The 24,706-nt window shown below is 47.1% G+C and overlaps 1 protein-coding gene across 4 annotated transcripts in view; it reads right to left on the bottom strand.

The window, feature by feature from the left end:
- The window catches only part of LOC138473324 (deleted in malignant brain tumors 1 protein-like), a 633,955-nt gene that overhangs the window by 50,656 nt on the left and 558,593 nt on the right, over positions 1-24,706 (bottom strand). For all 4 annotated transcript variants that reach the window (XM_069611990.1, XM_069611993.1, XM_069611992.1 and 1 more), the window contains 4 exons: positions 19,140-19,357; positions 9,107-9,157; positions 1,973-1,996; positions 929-955 (listed from right to left, as the gene is read on the bottom strand). In XM_069611990.1, coding sequence (XP_069468091.1) covers positions 929-955; positions 1,973-1,996; positions 9,107-9,157; positions 19,140-19,357 — 320 coding nt within the window. The remainder of the gene's footprint in view (positions 1-928; positions 956-1,972; positions 1,997-9,106; positions 9,158-19,139; positions 19,358-24,706) is intronic.

Below are 24,706 nucleotides of genomic sequence, written 5' to 3'. Positions count from 1 at the left end.
TTTTCGGCAGGGCGTTCTTAGCAGCAGAGTTCTTTTCGTGTGAGATTAAAACTTGTTATCCTTACAAGACGGATTTGGCCCTTTCTTTCTAGCGGGTTGTATTCTCTCTGGTGTGAGCGTACGGGGACACACTTTCTGACTGAATGCTGCAAATTTAATATCATCCCATAAAATTGCCATCAGAACATCCATCTATTCACATGGCTTCCACTTTGAAGTGAGGGGTGGTGAGGACTGTATGGATGGAAGGTCTTTGCACCAAACTTTACAGGAGGTTAATTCTCAGAAGAACCCTGCGCAGTGAGGTAAGTCCCCCTAAGAGCTCAATTGAGGTGAAGGCAACCAGCTTCTGATGCTTCTTATGTCTCAGGGGTTATCGCCTTAAGGGCCGGTCCTGAGGATGTGTGTCTCATATAGACAGCTTTGACATAGGTCAGGAAAGGAAGGATATGAGACTCCCTTTGTAAGGTGTCACAGAAACACTCTCCACAACCCACATTTTGGGCTTCACCCACAGCCTGAGACCTAGGGGTGTCTTAAAGAGCGTTTTATTCTTCCACGTCATACATATGTATACGTCTTAGAGTCTCCCTACGATCATGCAACCTGGAGGATGTCCTTGAGGTTCTTTTACCTCACATCTCTCCTGCCTGCGTCACAGACTGTAGAACACAGTGCTTCATATGAAAGTCCGTTCAATGACCTTGTACATACAAGATGTCAACGGGCTTAGCTTTTACACTGGGGCAGCAAGACGCCCCAGCCCGTCGATACCGAATCATTTCTCAGGGTCTTCAATTGCATATCTACAGGTATGACCCTCTGAGAGAAGGCTTCACACCTGAGACCCGCTTCTGCCAGCAAATGCATGTATAGTGTGGTCCCAACTCCTGTTATGGTCTCAATGGAAATATAGCTGATGACTTACGTGTAGTGCTGGCGACTGGAGGCATGGCTAAAAAGAGAGATGAAGAGACAATGTTAGACAATGGTAATACCTGCTCTAGGAACTTTCATATCTCTTCCAGGGAAGGCATTGCATGAGGAGAGAAACAGAATGAAGGACCGAAAGAATTAGTGAAAAAGGAGATGAACAGAAGTTAAACAAAGAGGAACGTGTAACAAAAACATTTTAAAATGCAATAAAAAATTGAACAATAGAAACAAACTCAAAATAATGCAAATATATATATTGAGATAAAGGAAAAGAGATGATGTTACACAGGGAAGCAAGAAGGAAAGGAGGAATGGAGGAAAAACAGGGCAGATAGGGAAGGAGTGAAGGGAAAATAGAAAGGGGATCAAAGAAGGGTGAAAGGGAGCATCTAAAGGGTAAGAAGGTGAGTGAATGAAGCAAAAAGAGAAGGAAAAGGAAGAGAGGGCTTACAAAGGATAACACAAAGATGAAGAGGTGAAAGAAAGGATGGGAGGAAGGAAATAATGGAGGCAAGGAAAAAAGGAACGAAGGGTAGAAAGAAGAACACTAAGAACACAATAGCACCCGATACCAACATAGGGGAAGAAAAAGCAAACGAAACAAGTAAAGCAAGGAATAAGAAAAGAAAAAAATGAAAGTCAGAAGTGATTAAAACAGTTACAGAAAAGAAAAGAAAAACTAAAACATTGAAGAGATGTAGAAGTAATACAGTGGCACGAAGGAAAGAGAGGAGAAAAAGAAAAAATGAAAGAATACATTAAAGAAAGGTTTGATAGGGGCTTCATTACTGCCTTGAGATATCAATGTATTGCAGCATTACAGGCATAGGGCAGACTGCAAGCCTGTACAGGGCCTCATTGTGCTTAGAAAGGAAGTCACACATCTCATTGTGCTTAGAAAGGAAGTCACGCATCTCATTGTGCTTAGAAAGGAAGTCACGCATCTCATTGTGCTTAGAAAGGAAGTCACGCATCTCATTGTGCTTAGAAAGGAAGTCACACATCTCATTGTGTTTAGAAAGGAAGTCACACATACCAGGAGTCGTTGAATGCGGACGTTCTGAAAAAAAGAAATGACACATAAAAAGAGGTTCCGTGTGAGGCTGCATGAGCAGAGGTCATCAAAACGAAAAGCAGAAAATACACAGACGTGAGTACTGGGAGCCATGGCCCCAGCAGCCTCAAATAAGACAGAGTGGCTCTGGCTACCAACTTTCATGTTCACCTTTGACACAACCCGGTATGTTGAGACCCCCATTTCCTCAACCAGTCTGTGTCCCCCAAACTCCAGCAGGGTTTTTGCCCAATTCTTTCACCTCCTTGCTATCAGCTTTTCCCCTCCTGCCCCCGTTATTCCAGGCTCCCTTCACCACTAGATCTGGGAGTTTTTATTTCAGAATAGAACTGTGTCTCTTGTATTCTACGTTCCTTGTTTGCGTAATTACCAAAATAAAACACATGTGTAGGATTCATGTGTGCCGATAACAGATGCTGACCAGGTGATACACACACATTTCATGGCAGCCCATATTAGCAGCTGGAAGTGCTGTCTAAGCATGTCACAAAACGCTCCACATGTTAACACAACCTGATCTGCCACCCGCTGTGAAAATAAAAGAAGTGCATTTGCAACATAGAACTCCTCAACTAGTTCTATGAACCAATCCGATCTTTTGGAGGAAAGATTACTCTTACACTCTAACAAGAGTGATACACAATTACACAGCAGGCCGCCATTTTGAATAAGCACCCCCAAACACTGTGTGTAGCTTGCCACATGAATAGGAATCAAGATATTGCCTTCCAACAGACACCAAGAAGAGGGCTGGACGCTGATTACTCCGACAAGCTCCCGGCCTACTCCTCGCCAACCACAAGTCATTCAGGAGGGAGTCTCAAAGCAACATCTTTGTGAATTAAATAGCCCTTCCCAGGTTTAAGTCCAAGCAAAGTCCCTCCTTCATGAGTCCAGCCCAGAGGCTGTGTCACTGCATGTAACTGTACAGCTCAGGGGGATACCTTGTCCTGATGGAGAGATATCATACATTTGAAAACAATATTGTCTATTGATGGTAGTCATCATTTGCAGAAGACCTATCAACTTTGAGACTTTAATTTCCAAAAAGCGAGACATGTACCAAGTCCAGTCAAACCAAATCCCTGCTCATCATCCTGTGCTCGTGCCTAGTTTCCCACAATGCTCCTCTAGAAGAGCAGTTCTAGATGTGGAGGGCCCTAAATATAGAAAACCTCCAGGCGGATCCATCAAAGGTAAACATTACATTCATTGCAATATGGTTCTGGAAACTGCCCCATTTTCTGACCCACTTTTGTACTTTCTGTTTTATTTGTCGCTTTTCAAGTTTCTTTTCCCTTTTTCTTATTTTCATACAATAACGGATTTCTTCGCCATTTCTGTTTAGGATTCAACAGTTCCCCAATTGTTCTAGATGAAAACTATATTGAATTCTTTTTAATGTTTCTCCTGTCCAGAGTTAGACTGATGAAATCCAATTGCTCCAGTCTGAGGTAATCTCTTAAGAGATGTGTTGGGCCCTTGTGAATGTGCACTGCTATTGATGTCTCCTGTGACTCTGAATGTGATGTTCTGCATTTAGCAACCTAAGGGTCGTTGTGCATCAGAAATAAACAAATAAGCAAAACAAAACAAAACAAAAAAGGTGACTTTCAACACAAAATAGAAATGGATGTCTCTGCAAGTACAAAAAACAGGAAATTAAAAGTGGTAGATATTGTTCCGAAAGATGTTGATGCTCATTTGAGAGAGTTTTTTTTATGATCAACTCTTGCTTGATAGGGAGAATCCGAGTGATGTTTCCCAATTTTGGATCACATGATCAAAGACAATTTGGGCAAAGTGCCTCATTCAGTCAGAAAAAAGTTCACTAATGAATTAGAAGAATATTTAGGAAGCAGGCCGCACAGATATCAAATTTGTACATATATATAGCAAAGCGAAGAGTTATTTGCTTTTAAGGAATTCTGTATTGAAGAAAGACTGGTCTCCTCCAGCGTTAATCATTTGTGTCCAGTTTTGCTCTGTTTGGTATCGCTACCCAATTATAGAGCTTGAAGGGCCGGAGGGGCTAACCACTCACGAGCTGTGCACATTTAATGTTAGTAATCTACCTGTATGTGATCAAACGCCCGAATAAAAGATGATAACTTTTAATACTTACATTAAAACCCTTTACACCACTTTTACTATTTAAGCTACATTCACCCGAGAGAGAGATATGAAGGGGTGGGAGGGAGACACAGAGACAGAGAGAGAGAGAGACAGAGAGAGGGGCGGGGAGAGAGAAAGAGAGGGACTGGGAGAGAGGGAGAGAGAGATAGAGAGAGAGAGAGAGAGAGAGAGAGAGAGAGAGAGAGAGAGAGAGAGAAAGAGAGGGAGAGAGGGAGGGAGCGATATGAGGAGATGGAGAGGGAGAGAGAGAGAGAGAGAGAGAGGGGGGCGGGGAGAGAGAAAAAGAGGGACTAGGAGAGAGGGAGAGAGAGATATATATAGAGAGAGAGTGAGAGAGGGAGGGAGCGATATGAGGAGATGGAGAGAGAGAGGGGGGGGCGGGGAGAGAGAACGAGAGGGAGAGAGAGCGAGGAACAGAGAGACAGATAGAGTGAGAGAGAGAGAGAGAGATAGAGAGACAGAGAGAGGGGCGGGTGGAGAGAAAGAGAGGGACTGGGAGAGAGGGAGAGAGAGAGAGAGAGAAACAAAAAAGAGAGGGAGGGGGAGTAGAGAGAATGCGAGGGACTGGGAGAGAGGGAGAAAGAGACAGATAGGGAGAGAGAGAGAGAGAGAGAGAGAGACAGAGAGAGAGGGAGAGAGAGAGAGAAGGAGAGAAACAGACAGAGAGAGAGAGAGCAGGAGATATGAAGAGAGTGAAAAGGAGAGGGAGAGAAAGAGAGAGATGAAGATAGAGATGTATGTGGAGCAAGACAGAGCTAGAGCGAGAGAGCGAAGACCTAGGCAGAGACGGGGAGCTATGTTGATATGGACAGGGAGAGAGAGGGACAGTGAGAGAGAGAGAGTGAGGGGGGGACAGAGAGGGGGATGTGGAAGTTTCAATAATAGGTGGTGGGGGAGGGGATGGAGTAGTGCCATGCATGCCCTACTCTCCCCTTGGCTTCCTCTACCTGTTCCACTTCCTATGAACTTGAAATCACTGGAAACTGATGAGTAGAACCCTTCACTTCTGTAAGTCCCACTCGGTAGCTTGAGCCCAGGAGAGTAGTGCATTGCACAAGCAAGCTAGGAATCATGTGGATCAGCATACAATGGGGTGGGGGTCAAAGGGCATTTAGGGGTCTTAACCTAGACCGCTTGACGCTAGGCTTGGGAAGTCACTTAGGTTTAATGATTCTCTAGCTACCATTTGGCTGGTGGGGTTATGCAATGGACTAATGTTAATATCATAGCAAATGATGTAATTGACACCTATGAAAATAACAATAAGAGAAGAGCATGGCTGACAGGTGACATGCACTCCATCATGCCTGCTATTTCACATGTACTGTCTTCGCTTTATAAATACGTACCTGCATGAAGGAATTAATCGGCCCTGTGCCAGACCCTTGTGCCTTGTGTACGGCTCCATCCCTGCGGCCCTGCTGGGATCCAAGCAATGCATGCCCCACTCTGCTCTCTGCCAGAGCTTCCTAATGAGTTTGGGAACTTCGAGGACAACATTGTGGCCTGTTGCTGTGCAGTAGAAACGCTGTGTAGTGTTCAATGTAATGCTTGTGGGGGCGGGGGGAGACGCGGGCCTCTCGAGTAAGGGGTGGCTGAAGCGTGCAAGTGCAGGAGATGGACGGGACCATATGGACATTAGCATGCAGGAGAAAGGAAAACGTGTGCTTTGCTCAACATGTCTGTCTGTGTGTTCCTGTCTGCTTGTAGATGCACTGTGGGCCTCCATGGGAGGTCATAGAAACTGCAAAATGGTGACAAGGAACTCAACACTGGATCTTGGCCTCTTGAAGGAGTGGAGTGGGACATCTCTCTCAGGTGATGGTGATTCAGGCCCCTCCAAACCCTAGAGGGGAACCAGCTACCATATACATGAGCTTGCCCCCTTGCTCTGACAGGTCTGGGTAGCTCTTCCTAAGCCTCACAGTCAGTGCCACACCCATCTCAAGCTCTCACCTTCACATTTCTTTCCCACTTGACAAGCCACAGATCTTGGGGAAGGTTCCTGTTTTCATTTCCCTGGCACTGCTCAGAGAACAGTAGAGCTGTTCATGGTCCCACGCAAATGTAGCCAGGTCTGTTTATGCTGAGCGGCCCCCATTGCCCATTACCCTCACTATACTGGTGGCAGTGCAGTGAGTACAGTTGAATAAAGGTGCTGTGTGTGAGCCTTGGTCCAGCCTCTAGGGGAGTGCTGCACTGTAAGACCATGATTCTTCTAAGAGGATCGTCCTATGGCCCTGTCCACTCAAATTAGCAGTGCTTGACTGAGAAGGATGCCATGGATCCCTGCATCCATGTAGAAGAATCCTTTGGAGGACAGGTAGGTCATCACTTTGACCTTTGAGGTCCTTCGTAGACTGCTCCCATTAAATCAAGAACTTGAATCCAATTCACAGATCTAATGGGCACCTCTGTTCAGCATGAGGTTCGGGTCACTGAGGCCTTCTCCAACAGCAACAGGGCTTCTCTATTGCTGGCCCATGCTGCTGGAACTTGACCTCTTTATGACCCTGCACTATTCTCCAGTAATTAAGAGATAGTGCCTCCACCCCAAAATATTCCTTATCAAAAGAGGATTTGATGTTTGGCCGCCCTTTTCCCCTCCTCTTCCTCTCCTTGCCTCTTTAAATTACCTTGTTAAAGCCAAACCATGGGATCCAATGGCCTGATGACCCTCCTTTACTAAATCTAGATGCTGGCAAACCACCACATCTCTTTTAAAGCACTGCCCTTTTCAAGCTTTTCCACTCCAATTTGCCCCTGCGTCCTTCGATAATCACTAATACTATGAACACTAAAGACCTTTTCAATCAATACTTCCCTCTTTCAATTTACCAATCCCAAAAACCCACAGCTCATCCTTCCTGTCCTGCTAACTATCGCCCAATTTCCATTACTTCTTTTCTGGGCAAACTCCTGGAAAAGCTGGCCATCTCTCAGCTTAACCTTCATTCTGATTCTGTTAGCTGTCTCCACGACCATCAGCCCGGCGTTAGAACTGCCAGAAGCACGGAAACTGCTCACCTGAACATCTGTGAAGATTTGCTCTCCAACCTTGATTCTAACATTCCCAATGTCCTCATCCTTCTCGATCTCTCTTCTGCCTTCGACACGGTCAACCATACCATCCTGCTGAACCGTCTCTGTGACAACCTGGATATCACTGATCAGGCTCTGGCCTGGCTGACCTCTTTCCTCTCTAATTGACCCTCCCAAGTCCAACTTGGGTCCTTCCTTTCACCTATCTCCCTTTCTACATGTGGTGTTCCCCAGGGGTCTAACCTCTCGCCCTGGCTGTTGAACCAATACCTGGCAACTCTCGCCCACTGCATTGCCTTTTTCTGTTCCAATTGCCAGTGCTATCCTGACGACACTCAACTCATTTTCAGGCTTCCATCAGCCACCTCCTCTTCTTCTCTCATCTCTGATTGCCTAACTGCCATTTCGGGTTGGTGTGCCACCAACGATCTCTGCCTGAATGCCAGCAAGACAGAGATCCTCCTCATTGGCACACCTTCACCCTCCTTTCCCCTCACTCTCTGGCCAGCCTCCCTTGGCCCTTCTCCTACCCCACCTGCGAGGCTTAAAACCTTGGGGTCATCTTTGATTCCACGCTTTCGTTCTCTGCCCACATCTCTGATGTCTCTCAAAAGTCAAACTTCCTATTGCACCTCCTCAGAGGCACTCTGCTTTTCTTCTCCTTCCCCCAGAAGCTCACTGTCTCTCAAGCTCTGGTTCTCTATGTTGGACTATTGTAACAGCCTCTTTCTAAATCTACCTGCCTCTAATCTCCGCCCTTTGCAATTTATCCAGAATGGACTGGGAGACTTGTCCTTGGCCTCAAGCCCTGGGATCGTATCTCTCCAGCCGTGAACTCTCTTCACTGGCTCCCAGTGGACACAAGGATTAAATTCAAAACCCTCTGCATTGTCCACGAGGCTTTTTGGGACCTGAGTCCAAAATACATTCAGCTCTCCCTCCACAAATAGCTCCCCTCTCGAGCTCTTCACTCCTCTACCTCTAACTCCCTCAGGGTTAGTTGTTGTTCAAAGGAATGAGCTAGGGGTAGATCTCTGTCTTCGGCTGGTGCCTCCCTCTGCAACAGACTCCCTGCCACTCTGAAACTTGAGGAGAACCATCTACGGTTCTTAAAGCACCCCAAGACCTTAGTCTTTGCTTCTGCCTTTGCCCCTCCCCTCCGTGCTGATCTTCTCTCTCTGGGCACCGTGCACCTGGCCTAGCCTCTGTCTTCCGGGCCCAGGTACCTGCTCACCCTGCCACCTAACCACACTGCCTCCGGGCAATCCCTTGCACTGGGGTCTGCATCTGTAACCATGCAGTCACCCCCCCTTTTCCTGCACTTATCAGGCATACCCTGTCTGCTGCCTTAAACCCAGAACTTGCCACTGTTTGTTGCCTTTTATTATTTATTTTTTATTATTCATCTATTTTCCTTTGCTCGCTCCGCACTTTCCAATTCTCTCTCCTTCCATGCACGTTTTCCCCTTTCCCTCTCCACTGCACTTGCACGTTCTCAATATCACTGGGCCTAGTAAGATCATTGTTTTTGTTCTCCCTTGTTCCCCTCCCTTGCCTTGTCGCGCTATGAAACACTTGTGTACGAGCACGATACAAATAAAATATCATATCAATCTCCAAATGTTGCTCTCTGTGGATTGAAACATGTTGTTTTCTTTAACACTTGGCCCTTTGCCCATCCATAGCACCATGCACTGTGACTGATCTGACCCTTCCTGCCCCTCCACCCCTTTCCACCCACCTTGCCTCTCCCATGCACTAACCTCCATGTTTCTACCTGCGTAAAAGCTCACAGCCCTCCTACCCAGGCACTGCATGATGAGTGCTTTGCTACACAGAAATGGTATCCATATATAGTTCACAAATGACAACCTTCTTGGAGTCATTCAATCGCCATCATGCTATCAAAGATCATACCTGTTGCGTTGATGTTAGCATGACTCGATGTCCTTGGCTGGGGTGTGACGGCTAAGGAGAGAAGAACACATGTTAGGGAAGACACGGATGGCAAGTCTGTGGCATTGCATGTATATTTTGGGACAACATTCTCTGCTTCCTTTCGGCACCTGCAGAGATCTGATTCCTTTGACCCGTTCCTAAAACTGGGATTGAGTGAATGCTGAAGGTCAGGTCACCTAAACACATAGCAAGCTTCACTTACTAGAGAGTGACCTAAACCCATAGCAAGGTTCACTTGCTAGAGAGTCACCTAAACCCATAGCAAGGTTCACTTACTAGAGAGTGACCTAAACCCATAGCAAGCTTCACTTGCTAGAGAGTCACATAAACCCGTAGCAAGCTTCACTTGCTAGAGAGTCACCAAAACCGCTAGCAAGGTTCACTTGCTAGAGAGTCACCTAAACCCATAGCAAGGCTCACTTGAACCCATAGCAAGGCTCACTTGCTAGAGAGTGACCTAAACCCATAGCAAGGTTCACTTGCTAGAGAGTCACCTAAACCCATAGCAAGGTTCACTTGCTCGAGAGTCACCTAAACCCATAGCAAGCTTCACTTGCTAGAGAGTCACATAAACCCGTAGCAAGCTTCACTTGATAGAGAGTCACCTAAACCCATAGAAAGCTTCACTTGCTAGAGTCACCTAAACCCATAGCAAGCTTCACTTGTTAGAGAGTTACCTAAACCCATAGCAAGGTTCACTTGCTAGAGAGTTACCTAAACCCATTGCAAGGTTCACTTTGCTAGAGAGTCACCTAAACCCATAGCAAGCTTCACTTGCAAGAGAGTCACCTAAACCCATAGAAAGCTTCACTTGCTAGAGAGTCACCTAAACCCATAAGCAAGCTTCACTTGCTAGAGAGTCATCTAAACCCATTGCAAGGTTCACTTGCTGGAGAGTCACCTAAACCCATAGCAAGCTTCACTTGCTAGAGATTCACCTAAACCGATAGAAAGCTTCACTTGCTAGAGAGTCACCTAAACAAATTGCAAGGGTCACTTGCTAGAGAGTCACCTAAACCCATAGCAAGCTTCACTTGCAAGAGAGTCACCTAAACCCATAGAAAGCTGCACTTGCTAGAGAGTCACCTAAACCCATTGCAAGGTTCACTTGCTAGAGAGTCACCTAAACCCATTGCAAGGTTCACTTGCTAGAGAGTCACCTAAACCCATAACAAGCTTCACTTGCAAGAGAGTCACCTCAACCCATAGAAAGCTTCACTTGCTAGAGAGTCACCTAAACCCATAGCAAGCTTCACTTGTTAGAGGGTCACCTAAACCCATTGCGAGGTTCACTTGCTAGATAATCACCTAAACCCATAGCAAGCTTCACTTGCTAGAGGGTCACCTAAATCCATAGCAAGGTTCACTTGCTAGAGAGTCACCTAAACCCATAGCAAGCTTCACTTGCTAGAGAGTCACCTAAAACCATAGCAAGGCTCACTTGCTAGAGAGTCACCTAAACCCATAGCAATGTTTACTTGCAAGAAAGTCACCTAAACCCCTACCAAGGTTCACTTGCTAGAGGGTCACTTAAAACCATAGCAAGCTTCACCTGCTAGAGAGTCACCTAAACACATAGCAAGATTCACTTGCAATAGAGTCACCTAAACCCATAGCAATCTTCACTTGCTAGAGAGTCACCTAAACTCCTAGCAAGGTTCACTTGCTGGAGAGTCACCTAAACCTATAGCAAGCTTCACTTGCAAGAGAGTCACCTAAACCCCTAGCAAGCTTCACTTGCTAGAGCGTCAGCTAAACCCATGGCAAGCTTCACTTGATAGAGAGTCACCTAAACCCTATGGAGTCACCTAAACCCAAAACATGCTTCACTTGCGAGAGAGTTACCTAAACCCATAGCAAGGTTCACTTGCTAGAGAGTCACCTAAACCCATAGCAAGCTTCACTTGCGAGAGAGTCACCTAAACCCATAGCAAGGTTCACTTGCTAGAGAGTCACCTGAACCCATAGCAAGCATCCCATGGCAAGCTTCACTTGCTAGAGGTCCCTTGAAGGCACCGTCCCTTCTAAAGAATTAATCGTAGGGGTAGCAATGTAAGGCAGTATACATATGGTGTCATTAAGTTTCTAATTCTTTAAGCAGCTGAGCAGAAGTGAAACCTTGAAGAGATGCAGAGTGAAGGAAGGTGTGATGTTTCTTCACTTAATTCAGTGAGATTATGGTTGACACCTTGTTCTAGCACAGCACAATAGCTCTTCTGCTCTGGCTGGCAGTTGCCCCCAACCTTGTTTGTGAGTATGCATAATGTGCCATTTTATTAATAAATCTTTCTGTTCATTTTTTTATGATAAATTAACATTAAGCTGATCAAGGAACATGAAAATGTCAGTACTGTGAACCAGCCTGCACAGTCCAGTCGTGGACATACGCGGAGAACTCATGAAAGGAGAACGCAGGCCTCAAACACTCTGAAGCACTGCACCCCCTTTATTGCCTCTGTACTTATTTACTAACAAAAAGTACCAGTACTCTGCACAGGTTCTGTAGACAGACATGATCACACTCGCATCAATTGTTGAAAATCAATGATCCTGTAGGTGGCCGTTCCGAGTCTCTTATCGCTTGATGTGCTTTACACCCTGAGGTGAACTGCACTGAGAATGGGTGCATGTGGCTGGCTGACATACCCCGGAGCAGACGTTGGGGGGAGGCGAGAGTTGGTGTACTGCAGCAAAGTGGGACCTTCTGTGCTCTCTACCCACCTGTCGCGGTGCAGTGCTTTGCGGTACAAATATCCTTGGAAAGGTGCATCCTAGGGCCTTAAGACATGTTTTTAAGGTCCCATATGTACCTCTGAGGTGTTTTCCTCGCGTTGAGATGCTTAAATTAGCTTTGTCTGGTCCTTCTACGACCAGATTGATGTTTGGCCAATTTCAGGCAACCGTCTCATGTGTGAAGGGACTGAAATCCGGGAAAGTGGTGAGGTGCTCAAATCTCATGTAGCCAGTAATGCCCAGAGGCTTCTAACAGGTAACTATGCAAAATGTGGTGCAGATTGGTGGAACACGTGGAATTGTATAAGGAGCAAACTAACAGATGTTCTGCTTTATGTATATAAGAGATAGAGAGTAGGAGCTTTGTAGCATGGCACATGCAGAGAGACAAATGCTTGAGAGTTTGAGGATTGAGTGAGAGGGAGGGGGACTCAGTAAAACGGAGGGACAGTGGAGAGAGAGGAGCTCAATATTAGCAGGGCACCCAGAGGCTACTGTCCAGGGGGGATCTCACTGCTGGAGTCAGCAAAGGCAAGGGGATACACCCAAGGAAATGTAGAGTGTGAGATCTTCGTGAGGGAAACATGAGCAGTACGCCCCTGCTGGGGGAATACCTTGATGCCGCCCCCAGAGTGACTGATATGACTTATTGAACTAGTTCTTACTGGCGTCCAGGCAGGGAGGATTAATAATGGGTGGAAGGCCTGAGGATGGAAAGCCCATTAGATTCGGGGATTATGGTGACTCAGGCGGAGATGAAACCTAAGAGCTCACGATGGGCATGAAGAGGATGTCGTTCCATGGTGATGTCTTAGTCAGATTGGGGAAAGTCCCCTTAGGCAGATTGTTCAGGTCTTTGTTGAAGCGCAGGTGTTTTCCTGGGTTACGAGTGATTTCATCTAATCCCAAAATAACTAAAGCAATTACAACAAATACAAAACAACTAATGCCAAAATAACAAATTCCTTTTTTGTGGAACCCCCCCAACCCACCCTTTTTTCCCTAATACTTTTCGCCCACCCCCAAAACCACTATCCCCCCCCCAACCCCATTTTAAGTTTTTTACCAAATTCGTTGTTTTCATTTTCCTTGTTTTTGCATTCGTTATTTTGGGATTACATATAATCACTGCATACCGTTTTCCTGGAATTGCGGCAGCTCATTGCGGGACCTAGAACACTGAGTTGGATGCCTCCTTTGCACCGTCGTTGCTATCTAGGTATCCCAAGGAGGCTTGTGTTGGTTTAATTGAGGGTCCTTGATGATCTGTAGCCGTTCAGTTCTTTCGAGATGTAGGAATGGCTCATGTTCCAGTAGCTCAATGGACCAGGAATACACTTTTGAAGGTATCCGTGTTTGAGTGGCAGCCAATGGAGGCTCTTAACACTTCTTCAAGAGGTCTCTCTTTTGTAGGCCCTAAACCCATTCCAGCAGCCTTGTTCTGCATGAGCTTTAATTGATTCAAGGTGGTTTCATGGACACTCATGTTGATTCTGTCACTGAAGTCCAGTCTAGATTGCGCCACGTCTGTACGACATGCACTTCATGTTGGAAATCCAGTAGAGGAGGGATTAGCTCTACAATATTTCCCCAAAGGCTGATTTGATTGAATCCCAGTTCACTGAGTCCAATCTCTGCACTACGGGCAAACACACTTTTCCTTGCGTGCCTCCCCCCACCATCCTCCTATGTGGGGGATATGCCCGCAACCCCATAATCAATCTCCACTGGCATCCCCCGCCCCCACTACTTACCCTGTGTTCTACAGGAGACACCACCGGCCTGCTCTCCTTCCTGTGCTCCCTCCTCCCCACCGTCCTTCCCCCAATCACGCTCACACATACATACATACACAACTAAACCCAGTCCCCCTCCTTACCTTCCACGTCTATCTGTCGCCACTTCCACGTTTTCAGATGATTTGTTGGTGGTGAGCAAACCGGATGTATCGTGTTGCGCAGTGACTGATTTCCGGTGAGTTCATTGGAAACCAATCGGCCGGAACGCAGGTTTCTACATAACCCGTAATGTTGGTAATGAGCCCTTTTCACTGTTGTATTCATGTTGTATTTGAAGAACATTTCTGAATCACAGATAACCTCCAGGACATTCACTGTAGGTGCAGGTGACGGTAGGGGCTAGGATGGTTGGCACCCAGGTCTGGGATGGTTAGCAGCCGGGGCTGGGATGGTTGGCAGCCGAGGCTGGGATGGTTGGCAGCCTGGGCTGGGATGGTTGGCACCGGGTCTGGGATGGTTGGCAGCCGGGGCTGGGATGGTTGGCAGCCGGGGCTGGGATGGTTGGCAGCCATTTAGAAGGGATGTTCATTGTTTTGACTGGCCACAGAACATTGTTTTTAAGTTTTGCTTCCATTGTGGAGCAGAAAGCTGTGGGTAATCCATGGCTGGATTTGAAGGAAGCATCCTGGGATGTTGCTCACATTTCCATGGAGATTTCCAGGACAGATGAGGATTTGGGAGTCATCTGTGCAGAGGTGGAATGGAGGCTCAGAGGATTCCAGCAAGAAGCCCAGGTCCGTGAGTGCAGGTCCTGCACCATCCTCTCTGCTCAGTGCACCTGCTTGGTGGTGAGTGAGCCCCCCTCCTGCTCCATGAATTATTTATTTCCATGTTCCTGCATTTATTTATTTAATATCCCTGTTGCCACATTTATTTATGTCATCTCCCTCTCCCCGGCATGCCTCCCTCCCAAAACCCTCCCCTGTCCTCTACCCGCCCCACTCCTACCCTGGCAGCCCGTGATTGGATGCTTCCTTCAGGAACTAGTCCTCTTTACAGAGGGCCCTGGGGCAGCCAGCTAAGGGCCAGAAGCAAAGGGCAGCTCCTATCCAATGTGTGCAACTGTTTGTTCGCACAGGGGTGCCCCAACTAAGCCCCTAGGCTGTCTGCAGCAATCTTCAGGTAAGAGACAGCGGTTATTTCTTTGATGTAGTGCAATGTAACTTGCAGAGCGAAGTTTGGTACTTAAAGTTTCGGTAGGTGTTACAGAATGGCAGCTGTATTTAAGTCGGGTGCATGTCTGGAAGATGGCCACTGATCTAAACTCAGGCACACACCCAGTCTACAGCCACCGACTAAATTCAGCGCACATTTAGAGCACAGCCACTATTCTTGCCTCACGCCAGGGCTGGACAGTGTGCTGCGCTTGGATGAATTGTGAGGGTGGCCAATGTGCTGCACTCGGGAGAATTTTGTGGGTGGCCGATGTGTTGCACTTGGAGGAGTTGTGAGGGTGGCCTGTGTGTTGCACTTAGATTAATTCTGAGGGTAGAGTATGTATTGCATTTAGATGAATGTTTAAGGCGGGAACACCTGGCACTACCTCTCTGCACCCTTCTAGTACATGCACTACTATAGGACACTCTGCACTACTCCTCTGCCATTAGTATGCAGCTATCCCCCATGATAAAATGTGGTCTAGCCGCTTCACGTACTTTGCACAACACCTCTGCCGTTAGTATGCAGCTATCCCCCACGATAAAATGTGGTCTAGCCGCTTCACATACTTTGCACAACCCCTCAGCCATTAGTACGCAGCTATCCCCCACGATAAAATGTGGTCTAGCCGCTTCACGTACTTTGCACTACACCTCAGCCATTAGTATGCAGCTATCCCCCACGATAAAATGTGGTCTAGCCGCTTCACGTACTTTGCACAACACCTCTGCCATTAGAATGCAGCTATCCCATATGATGAAATTCGGTCTAGCTGCACACCTATCACACTCCCCATACTACCTCTGTTCACCCAACCACTTGCCGTCTCAACATGGGTGACTCGCAGGACCTTGGCCACCCCTACCTACATTCCTACTGGCTAAAATGCACACAGTTATTCTATAACTCACCTACGAATTTCCGGTACCTGGAATACGGTCCCCAAGGGCGTTCAATCTACAGGGCGTTGAGACCATCCCAATGGTGGAAGAAGCAATACAAATGCCCATTACATTACCTTACATCTTTTCCGCATGTGTCTTTCAGCCTAGTCAAGGGTTCTGAGAGAAAGTCAGAAGCAATGTACACTAGTTTGATATAGGTCTCTCCTGCACCAATGTTTCCAGCAAATTCTTTGCAATCGAGCAGCTCACAGCTCGGCCCCAGCCCACCCTGCTATTGGGTTGTATTGTCATGTCTCCTCTGCTGATACTTGTAAAGGTTTGTGCAAACTCCTCCACACCCATTATGCAAGTTCTGGAATCTTTTAACGGACAACTTTTTAATCAGACACAGTTTTCAAATCTCCTTCTCATCTCAGCCTGGGAGCCTTTCCATCTGATTGGGTGGGCTTAGATATCTCCCCCCCTGCCATAGAAGGGTATCATGGGTGATGGCTCTTACCTGCCCATCTTATCCAGGTCTTGTACCTCTGCTGCCATGTCACTAGTTACCTTTATAATTGCCAAGTCCCTAACACACCATGCAGCACCCTTTCTGGACCCTCCTCTCCTATGCCGCATCATCCTGCAAGATCCATTTGCTAATGGCTGGCACTATTTTTAGAAATGCCCACTTGCCTAGAAAGAATTTGAAAAAAACACAGAAATAAAGTACAGAGTACTGTGTATGTAACAAAAGAGCTTTGCAAAACGAAAATGTTGTGTAATGCTGCAAGGAATTGCCAACTGTGAGGTTGCGAGGGCCAGGGCTTTTTGATTTTTCTTAAAATAAAATGAAAAATCCTCCACGGCCAAATTATAGTTTGGCCCTGTGCCTTGCTGTAACCTGGCTCCTGACATCTGCAGTGTCAGCTCTGCAGTGGCAGAAACCAGGTTCAAAGGCCACCTGTGCATTCTTGACAGCTGCTGGGACACAAAGTCTCTGCAGATGGATGTGGCATTTTAAATCCCTGCTCTGATCTAACTTCTGATAATTATATGTCTTTGTCAGTCTGGTGGCACATACATCTTTAAATGTATGCTAAGGCTAGTTGTGCCATAGTGAAGATAAGAGCACATAATTAAACAGACAGCAAATTCATATCACACCAGTGTCAGCTCAGAGCATTGCCAGCTATCATAGGACGGATTTGTTTTGGTATATAGGTTGCGTGTCTCCAGAATTGCTGTGTGGAGCAACAGCCAGGATGCAGCCCATCGATCCACCTGTAGTTATGGTAACAGCACCCCCTCTGGGATAGAAACCTCCCACAGTGAGTCTCCTGGGAACGGTGCTACAGAGGCAGCGCATACTAAGCAAAGCCGTCCTCACACCAAGGTGTCGCGTTCTAGGTCAAAAGACCTTTTTAAAATAATTATTCAGAAAAAAGTGATTTAGAAAGACCACTCTGAGAACGCGGAGAGTGGTCTTTCTAAATCTTAACTGTCATGCCCCTGCTACACACGAGTGCACACAGGGGCTGGCAGGCTGATCAAGATGGGCAGGGGAAGTGTGTGTTTGCGTGCATGTGTGTGAGAAAGGGGGCAGTGTTTGTGGAGGGGAAGCAATGTGTCTGCGTGTGTGTGTTTCTGAGTGTTTTGGTATGTAACGGGGTGCTGGTGGAATAGGTGTGTCTGAGTATGAGGCGGGGTTGGGGTGGGGGAGAGTTTGAAGGGCGGCTCGGGGGTGAAACAAGGATTGGACCCCTTACAGTGGGCTTGCTTTGATACAATTATACAAGGACAAGAACCTCTCTCTCCGAAGCAGGACCTCATCTGGATAATTGCCTCGGCTACGGCAGTGGATGCTCCTTGCACCGGACGAGCATACTCGTCCTTGGCACTTAAGGGGTTAAATCAGCTATTCGTACAACTGTGTTTAAAAGTCTTAACTTGACCATCTGACCTTAGAAAACTATGGCTCCATTTCTTTTCTTCCTGCATCAGGGGAAATGCTTGAGTCTTCATATCTGCATCTAGTTACCTCCCTCTCAGCCTGGGTTTCGTCGGGGGCTGGGCACGCATACTGTGTTGGTATCTGTACTAGTTCACCTTTGCTCCTTGGTTGATGACAGCAGTATTGGAAGGCTGGTTGTGTTAGACCTGTCAGTGGCCCTGATACTGTTGATCATTGCATTTGTATGAACGGCCTTAGCCACAGTCTCAGAGCTAGTGTTAGACCAAGTGTACTTGGGCATTTCACATCCATGGCCTTTCATCCCTGTGCCTGCCTCCAGGACCCCCAACCCTCTCTTGTCTTCTGCCTCAGCCCCTGGCTTCTTCCTAAAACCCAATCTCAGACCCTCACTCCTGGCCCCTGGAGCCATTTGCCACTGTTTCTGTAAAGGTAGGACTTCAGTGAATGTCTTTGCACTTTGTAATATGAATGTGAGATGGGTGTGGAGGTTTGAATGGACTGTGGTGAGAGGCACACCTCTGCATGGTTCTAGATTGAACAAGAAATAGGTTAATGTAAGTGATAGCAACTAACAAAACCAAATCTCACCAACTTATCCTATGTCAAGGTCCATCAACCGCAGTCAGCCTATGCGTCCTTCAGGCTCCAGAAGAAGGTAACTGGAGTGTGTCCTGCTGTCTCTGGGCTTACTGGGTCATGTTGCATGAAGTACTCTCTTTGTGCCTGCTCACATGAGCACGCTGCCTGCTTTTAGATCCATTCAGCTTTTACATTTTCTTTCAAACATTGTAGCAAATGGACGCAGTTACCTGAAAGGTTAAGGATCACACTGACTGTCAATCCGGATCCATTTCAGGGATCTGGCAATCTTTCTGATTTCTTTATTAAAAGACTATGTTTCCCAGAATGCCTTATGCACTGCTTCATCTGCACTGATGCAAGCCTAGGACGAGTGGAGAACCCGTCTCCTGTCATGGTGAGTATTGTCCTGAAGTTACTTTACACAATGCCAGAAAGGTGTCTCCTCACAGACACTGTCCTTTTGTGTCCTATAGTTGGACTCAGCACGCGCAGTACCTGTAACAGCAATTGGGGGTTTGGAGCCTGCGCAGCTATGAACTCATTGGAAGTGGGAGTGCTTAATCCACCCACCATTTTAATATCAATGTTATCATCGTACATCTCATGTAACCTTGGTATACGTGTCTTGGCTGTTGAGTGCATGTTGAAAATAAGGATGAACTTCTTGTGTGATCTTGGGCACATTCCCCCTGGAATTTCGTTTGCCCTCTGCCTCCTCTTGAGAGGGGCACCATACAGAAGGAACACGGATCAGAAAACCCAGTGTTCTTGTACCGTGGCAATGGTGTGCCACCAAGCTTTGCACAATCGCATCACAGCTCACCTACAGTCGGCTGGTCTTAGCATCGGGCTGGACGTACCTGTGTCGTTCGTGCCACACCTGCAGGACTGATAGGAGGCCTGGAATCCAGAGAAGGCGACGCTCCCGTCACTTCTGAAGAGGACGGTCATGTCGTTGGAGGTGGACGTGAAGGTGTACGATGAGTTCCAGCAGACTTTGCCCAGTAGAGGAGATGCCTCGAACGGCCCGTCGTAGGCAGCAATGTAATCCCAAACACAGCCTTGAACCTGTTCCAGGCTGAGGAGAGAAAGGTCAGGATTATGGGTCTCATGCAATGATTATTGATTGAGAGATTGAAAATTAGACATATCTAACTAGACTGGGAGGACAGTGACTGCCCCTTGGGACGACGTTTGGAGGATCATTGCGCCCTCTGGTGGAAATGCATGGCTTTAAACAATATCTAGGTGCCCAGAGGCAGGTTGCGGTGCTATAGGTGGTGCCAGCAGAAACTTTGCGATGTGTTTGTTTGCATACTTACCTGCAAGGTTACCTACCTAAATACTGTCCCTCTCGAGCCCTCCTCTCATCCACCTCCAACCTTCTGCGGGTGAGCCGGTTCTCCAAGCAGAGATCTGGAGGGAGATCCTTATCCTCAGCAGGGGAATCCATCTGGAATAGCCTCCCTGCCACCCTCTGCCTTGAGCCCGATCTTCTTAAGTTCCGGAAACACTTCAAGACCTTTCTCTTCTCCGCTTCCTTCTGTCTCCCTCTACCCTGCTTCCTAGCTCTCTGCTCTTTCCCTCTCTCCCTCTTCCTCCTTATAGCTTGCTGACTGCCACCTCAGAGTCTGACAGGTCCCTGCCACCCCCGCATGTCCTGTTTGCACTTGCCTCTGGGCCCTGTACCCCAACCCCTGACTGCACTTAGAATTAATCCAAGAGAGCTTCTCTCTCTGCACTTACCCCAGTCTCCACTGACTGGGTGCACTTGGAACCCTCCCCCCCTAGACCGTATGTGCGCTTGCACGATCCAAATGCACCTTTGCCAGAAGATCGTCTGTCTGTTCTCCCTTGTCTTCACCCCTTAATGTCAGGCCTATTTGCAGTATCTCAACTGTTAAATGTATTTGTCTCAGAAATGCAAGAGTTCTGAGCAACTGTTGTTTTTGCCCCATGTTCCCACCTTCCTTGAGTGCTTTGAAACCCTTGTCTGTGTATAGGCGCTTTATAAATAACATTACCATACCATTTGTCATTGAAGCAGAATGCTGCTTTGAACAGAACAAACTGCACAGGCCAGATCATGTGCAGAGCCTTGGCACAGCAGTGGACAAACGAGGCACTAGATGCTAGATACACCAGGCGCTTGCAGGTGGCGGCAGTTGGGTACATTAATTGGGCAATGGACCGACCAAAGTAGGCTTGATATCTTCAGTGAATAGTGACCAGGTGACAGTAAGCACCAGTATTTGCATCTGAGGATTTCCTGTGCGGTTCGGGAATATAGAGGTGATCCAGTGAGGTGCAGAGCTCAGGGGCCCCTTCAATTGACAAGAGGTGTAGCTTTAAGGTAGCCTTGAAAGTCTTAACTGTGGGAATTTGCTTGAGATCAGGGTTAAGGATTAGCAGTCGTGGGGGGCCGGACAGAGGTGGATTTAGCAGTCGGACCAGGGCAAAAGCCCGCGTGCCCCCCCTTCTCGGCCTCTCTCTTTTGAAGTCCGGACTGCACAGGCCTCCCACTGAGCTCATACCTTAACATTCTCTACAAGCATGAATGAATGAATGCATGATAGTTTATTTGTATAGCGCCTAGAAACACATGTGTTTCAAAGCGCTTCAAGGGAGGGAGCAAGGGTAAATACAATGGCATTCTTACAAGGCCTTGAGACATTAAGAATGTGAAATTAACTATCGTACTGGCGAAATTTCAGATAATGCAAGAGCTTTGAGAGGGTAGGGATGGAGGGGGGTGGTAGGAGGTGAGGACAGACAAGCGACTATCGTACAAGACCTGGGGACATTTCAGATAGTGCAAGAGCTTTGACAATGAGAGGGGAGGGAGCAGGGAGGGAGGTAGGAGGTGAGGACAGACAAGCGACTATCGTACTAGGCCTGGGGACATTTCAGATAGTGCAAGATCTTTGACAATGAGAGGGGAGGGAGCGGGGAGGGAGGGGGTAGGAGGTGAGGACAGACAAGCGACTATCGGACTAGGCCTGGGGACATTTCAAATAGTGCAAGAGCTTTGACAATGAGAGGGGAGGGAGCAGGGAGGGAGGTAGGAGGTGAGGACAGACAAGCGACTATCGTACTAGGCCTGGGGACATTTCAGATAGTGCAAGAGCTTTGACAATGAGAGGGGAGGGAGGGACGTGGGGGGTAGGAGGTGAGGACAGACAAGCGACTATCGTACTAGGCCTGGGGACATTTCAGATAGTGCAAGAGCTTTGACAATGAGAGGGGAGGGAGGGACGTGGGGGGTAGGAGGTGAGGACAGACAAGCGACTATTGTACTAGGCCTGGGGACATTTCAAATAGTGCAAGAGCTTTGACAATGAGAGGGGAGGGAGCAGGGAGGGAGGTAGGAGGTGAGGACAGACAAGCGACTATCGTACTAGGCCTGGGGACATTTCAGATAGTGCAAGAGCTTTGACAATGAGAGGGGAGGGAGGGACGTGGGGGGTAGGAGGTGAGGACAGACAAGCGACTATCGTACTAGGCCTGGGGACATTTCAGATAGTGCGAGAGCTTTGACAATGAGAGGGGAGGGAGGGACGTGGGGGGTAGGAGGTGAGGACAGACAAGCGACTATCGTACTAGGCCTGGGGACATTTCAGATAGTGCGAGAGCTTTGACAATGAGAGGGGAGGGAGCAGGGAGGGAGGTAGGAGGTGAGGACAGACAAGCGACTATCGTACTAGGCCTGGGGACATTTCAGATAGTGCAAGAGCTTTGACAATGAGAGGGGAGGGAGGGACGTGGGGGGTAGGAGGTGAGGACAGACAAGCGACTATCGTACTAGGCCTGGGGACATTTCAGATAGTGCAAGAGCTTTGACAATGAGAGGGGAGGGAGGGACGTGGGGGGTAGGAGGTGAGGACAGACAAGCGACTATCGTACTAGGCCTGGGGACATTTCAGATAGTGCAAGAGCTTTGACAATGAGAGGGGAGGGAGGGACGTGGGGGGTAGGAGGTGAGGACAGACAAGCGACTATTGTACTAGGCCTGGGGACATTTCAAATAGTGCAAGAGCTTTGACAATGAGAGGGGAGGGAGCAGGGAGGGAGGTAGGAGGTGAGGACAGACAAGCGACTATCGTACTAGGCCTGGGGACATTTCAGATAGTGCAAGAGCTTTGACAATGAGAGGGGAGGGAGGGACGTGGGGGGTAGGAGGTGAGGACAGACAAGCGACTATCGTACTAGGCCTGGGGACATTTCTGGTAGTGCGGAGGTTTACAATACAGCTCATTAGTGATGGTAACAGGTGCATGGCAGTACACGTGACTGTGACAGTGTCTAACAGGGTCAGTCCAGCAAGGACTGAACTTGTATTTGCTCTTGTCTAAATACATCTAGGACCTGTGGGTGCAGTCTACATGGCATGTAACAGGCCTGCCCAGTGACTTACTTTAGTGAACCTGTGCATCGCAGGCCTCTGCTGGCCACATTCATGCAGCTTCATTTATTTTATTTTGTTAGTTCTTATTTGCTTATAACTATAACCTTTAACAGCATTTTACACAATGAATCACAATTAAATCACTTTAAAATCATATACATCATTAAAACACCAACAACAATTATATCAAATAATGCATTTAGGGCACTCAATGTCATGATTATAAACAATTGCCACATATAGGCAAGACATATCGTGTACATACATAAAAACCGGGGACACTCACGCAATGTGCAAGTATACTCATAAAACCAACTAAATTACAAGCCTCCACCCCTTGCACCCCGCAGACTTCATTATTCAAGAAAGGATGGGCTCCCCTTCTGTATAAGTAAAGTGTTCCTTGGCCCCAATAAAAAGTAAAGTGCATTGTAAAGTCTTAAACAACAGCCTATAAAATACTGAATTTCATACACAATAAAGTGCTTTATGCAGTTAAAGACAACCAAAAAAGTGCAAGATTCCAACACAATAAAGTCCATTATGCAGTGGAACACAACCTATAAACTGCAAGACTCCATACCAAATAAAGTGCATTATGCTGTTGAAGTTAACCTATAAACTGCAATATTCCATACCAAATAAAGTGCATTATGCAGTTGAAGGCAACCTATAAAGTGCGAGTTCCATACACAATAAAGTGCATCGTGCAATAAAAAGCATCCATAACCTTCAGTAATACAGTTATTGACCTAATACTCAGATACCTTGTACAGTTGATGTGAGTCCCAAAAACCTGTCACGGCCAGAACTATTGCAGTGGTTGTGCCAGAAAAACAACTTTCCCACACACATCTGTGTGTCATCTGCAGAGGTCAAGTCATCATATTTCTTAAAATAATTCCACCTTTTAACTTGAACCCCAGCAAAGGTTGTTACAAGATGTCTGAGTGCTTCTTATGCAGTTCTACTTGATCGAGGGCCAATGACCCATATCAAATCATTATTTCCTCAGTTGGAAAAAGATTCCAGCGGAAATACAAGAAGCTTCTTCTTGTTTGCCCATTTGGATGCATAGAAAGATATGGGGCCACCTTTCTTATGGTCCCCATTCAAATGGTTCAAAGGTCGGTGGGACACAGTATAGGACCAATCAAGTTGGCATATAAACTTTTTACTTGGCATGGGTTAGTGACCAGATCTGAAGTCGCCGATCCAACCGTCATAAGTTGCACTATACAAAACGATGAAATATTATTGTTGTTGAATCTGTCCCCCTTTGTTTGCAGGATTGTATTAAATCAACAAAGATTTATTAACAGAATTTACCATGTTCCTGCATAGGCTTCGATATTTCCAGCACGCCCTGTCTTTTAGGGAATACATTCCAAGCTCATACCTAATGGCAGAGATTGGCACATTATGTCAAACTTGGAGGACCTTCCTCCACAGTATTCCTCTATTAAAGTTTCCTGTTTGATACTGTGACTGCACTGGTTACCTGGCCCCTTCTTATCTAGGGCCCAAGCCCTGCCAGTTGCCCACCTGCACTGCCCCCCTGGCAACCCATTCACCTGGGGACTGTTTTCTGTATCCCTACAGTCCCCCTACCAGCACTTATGTCTGCACTCACCCTGCACTTCCCACCTGCTGGCCGCTCTTTTATTTATCTTGCTTATTTATTATCCCATGTACTGCACTTTCCCCTCCCCTTTCCCCCTTCCCTTACACTTGCCCGATCTGAATGACACTTGGCCTAGTAGGATCGTTGTCTGTATTCCCTCTGTTACCCCTCCCTTGCCTCGTCGCGTCTTGATCCACCTGTGTATAGGCGAGTTATATATGCCATATCATATCATATCATAAAGACACATATTCTAAAACCTAGATTTCCTTCAATTCAATCCCGTACAATATTTTAGGGACAAGCTTACCTTCAAAGAATCTTAATACTGGGTGCAGGGTGTATTTACCGTATTTGAGGTCAATTCAACGTAGCTGTTTGACAAGATAGTCATGTGT

Source organism: Ambystoma mexicanum, chromosome 8, assembly GCF_040938575.1.
Source record: "Ambystoma mexicanum isolate Mex_15411 chromosome 8, UKY_AmexF1_1, whole genome shotgun sequence".
Taxonomy (NCBI): Eukaryota; Metazoa; Chordata; class Amphibia; order Caudata; family Ambystomatidae; genus Ambystoma; species Ambystoma mexicanum.
The sequence above is the reverse complement of the archived record's forward strand: the minus strand, read 5'-3'. Positions and strand labels throughout refer to the sequence as shown.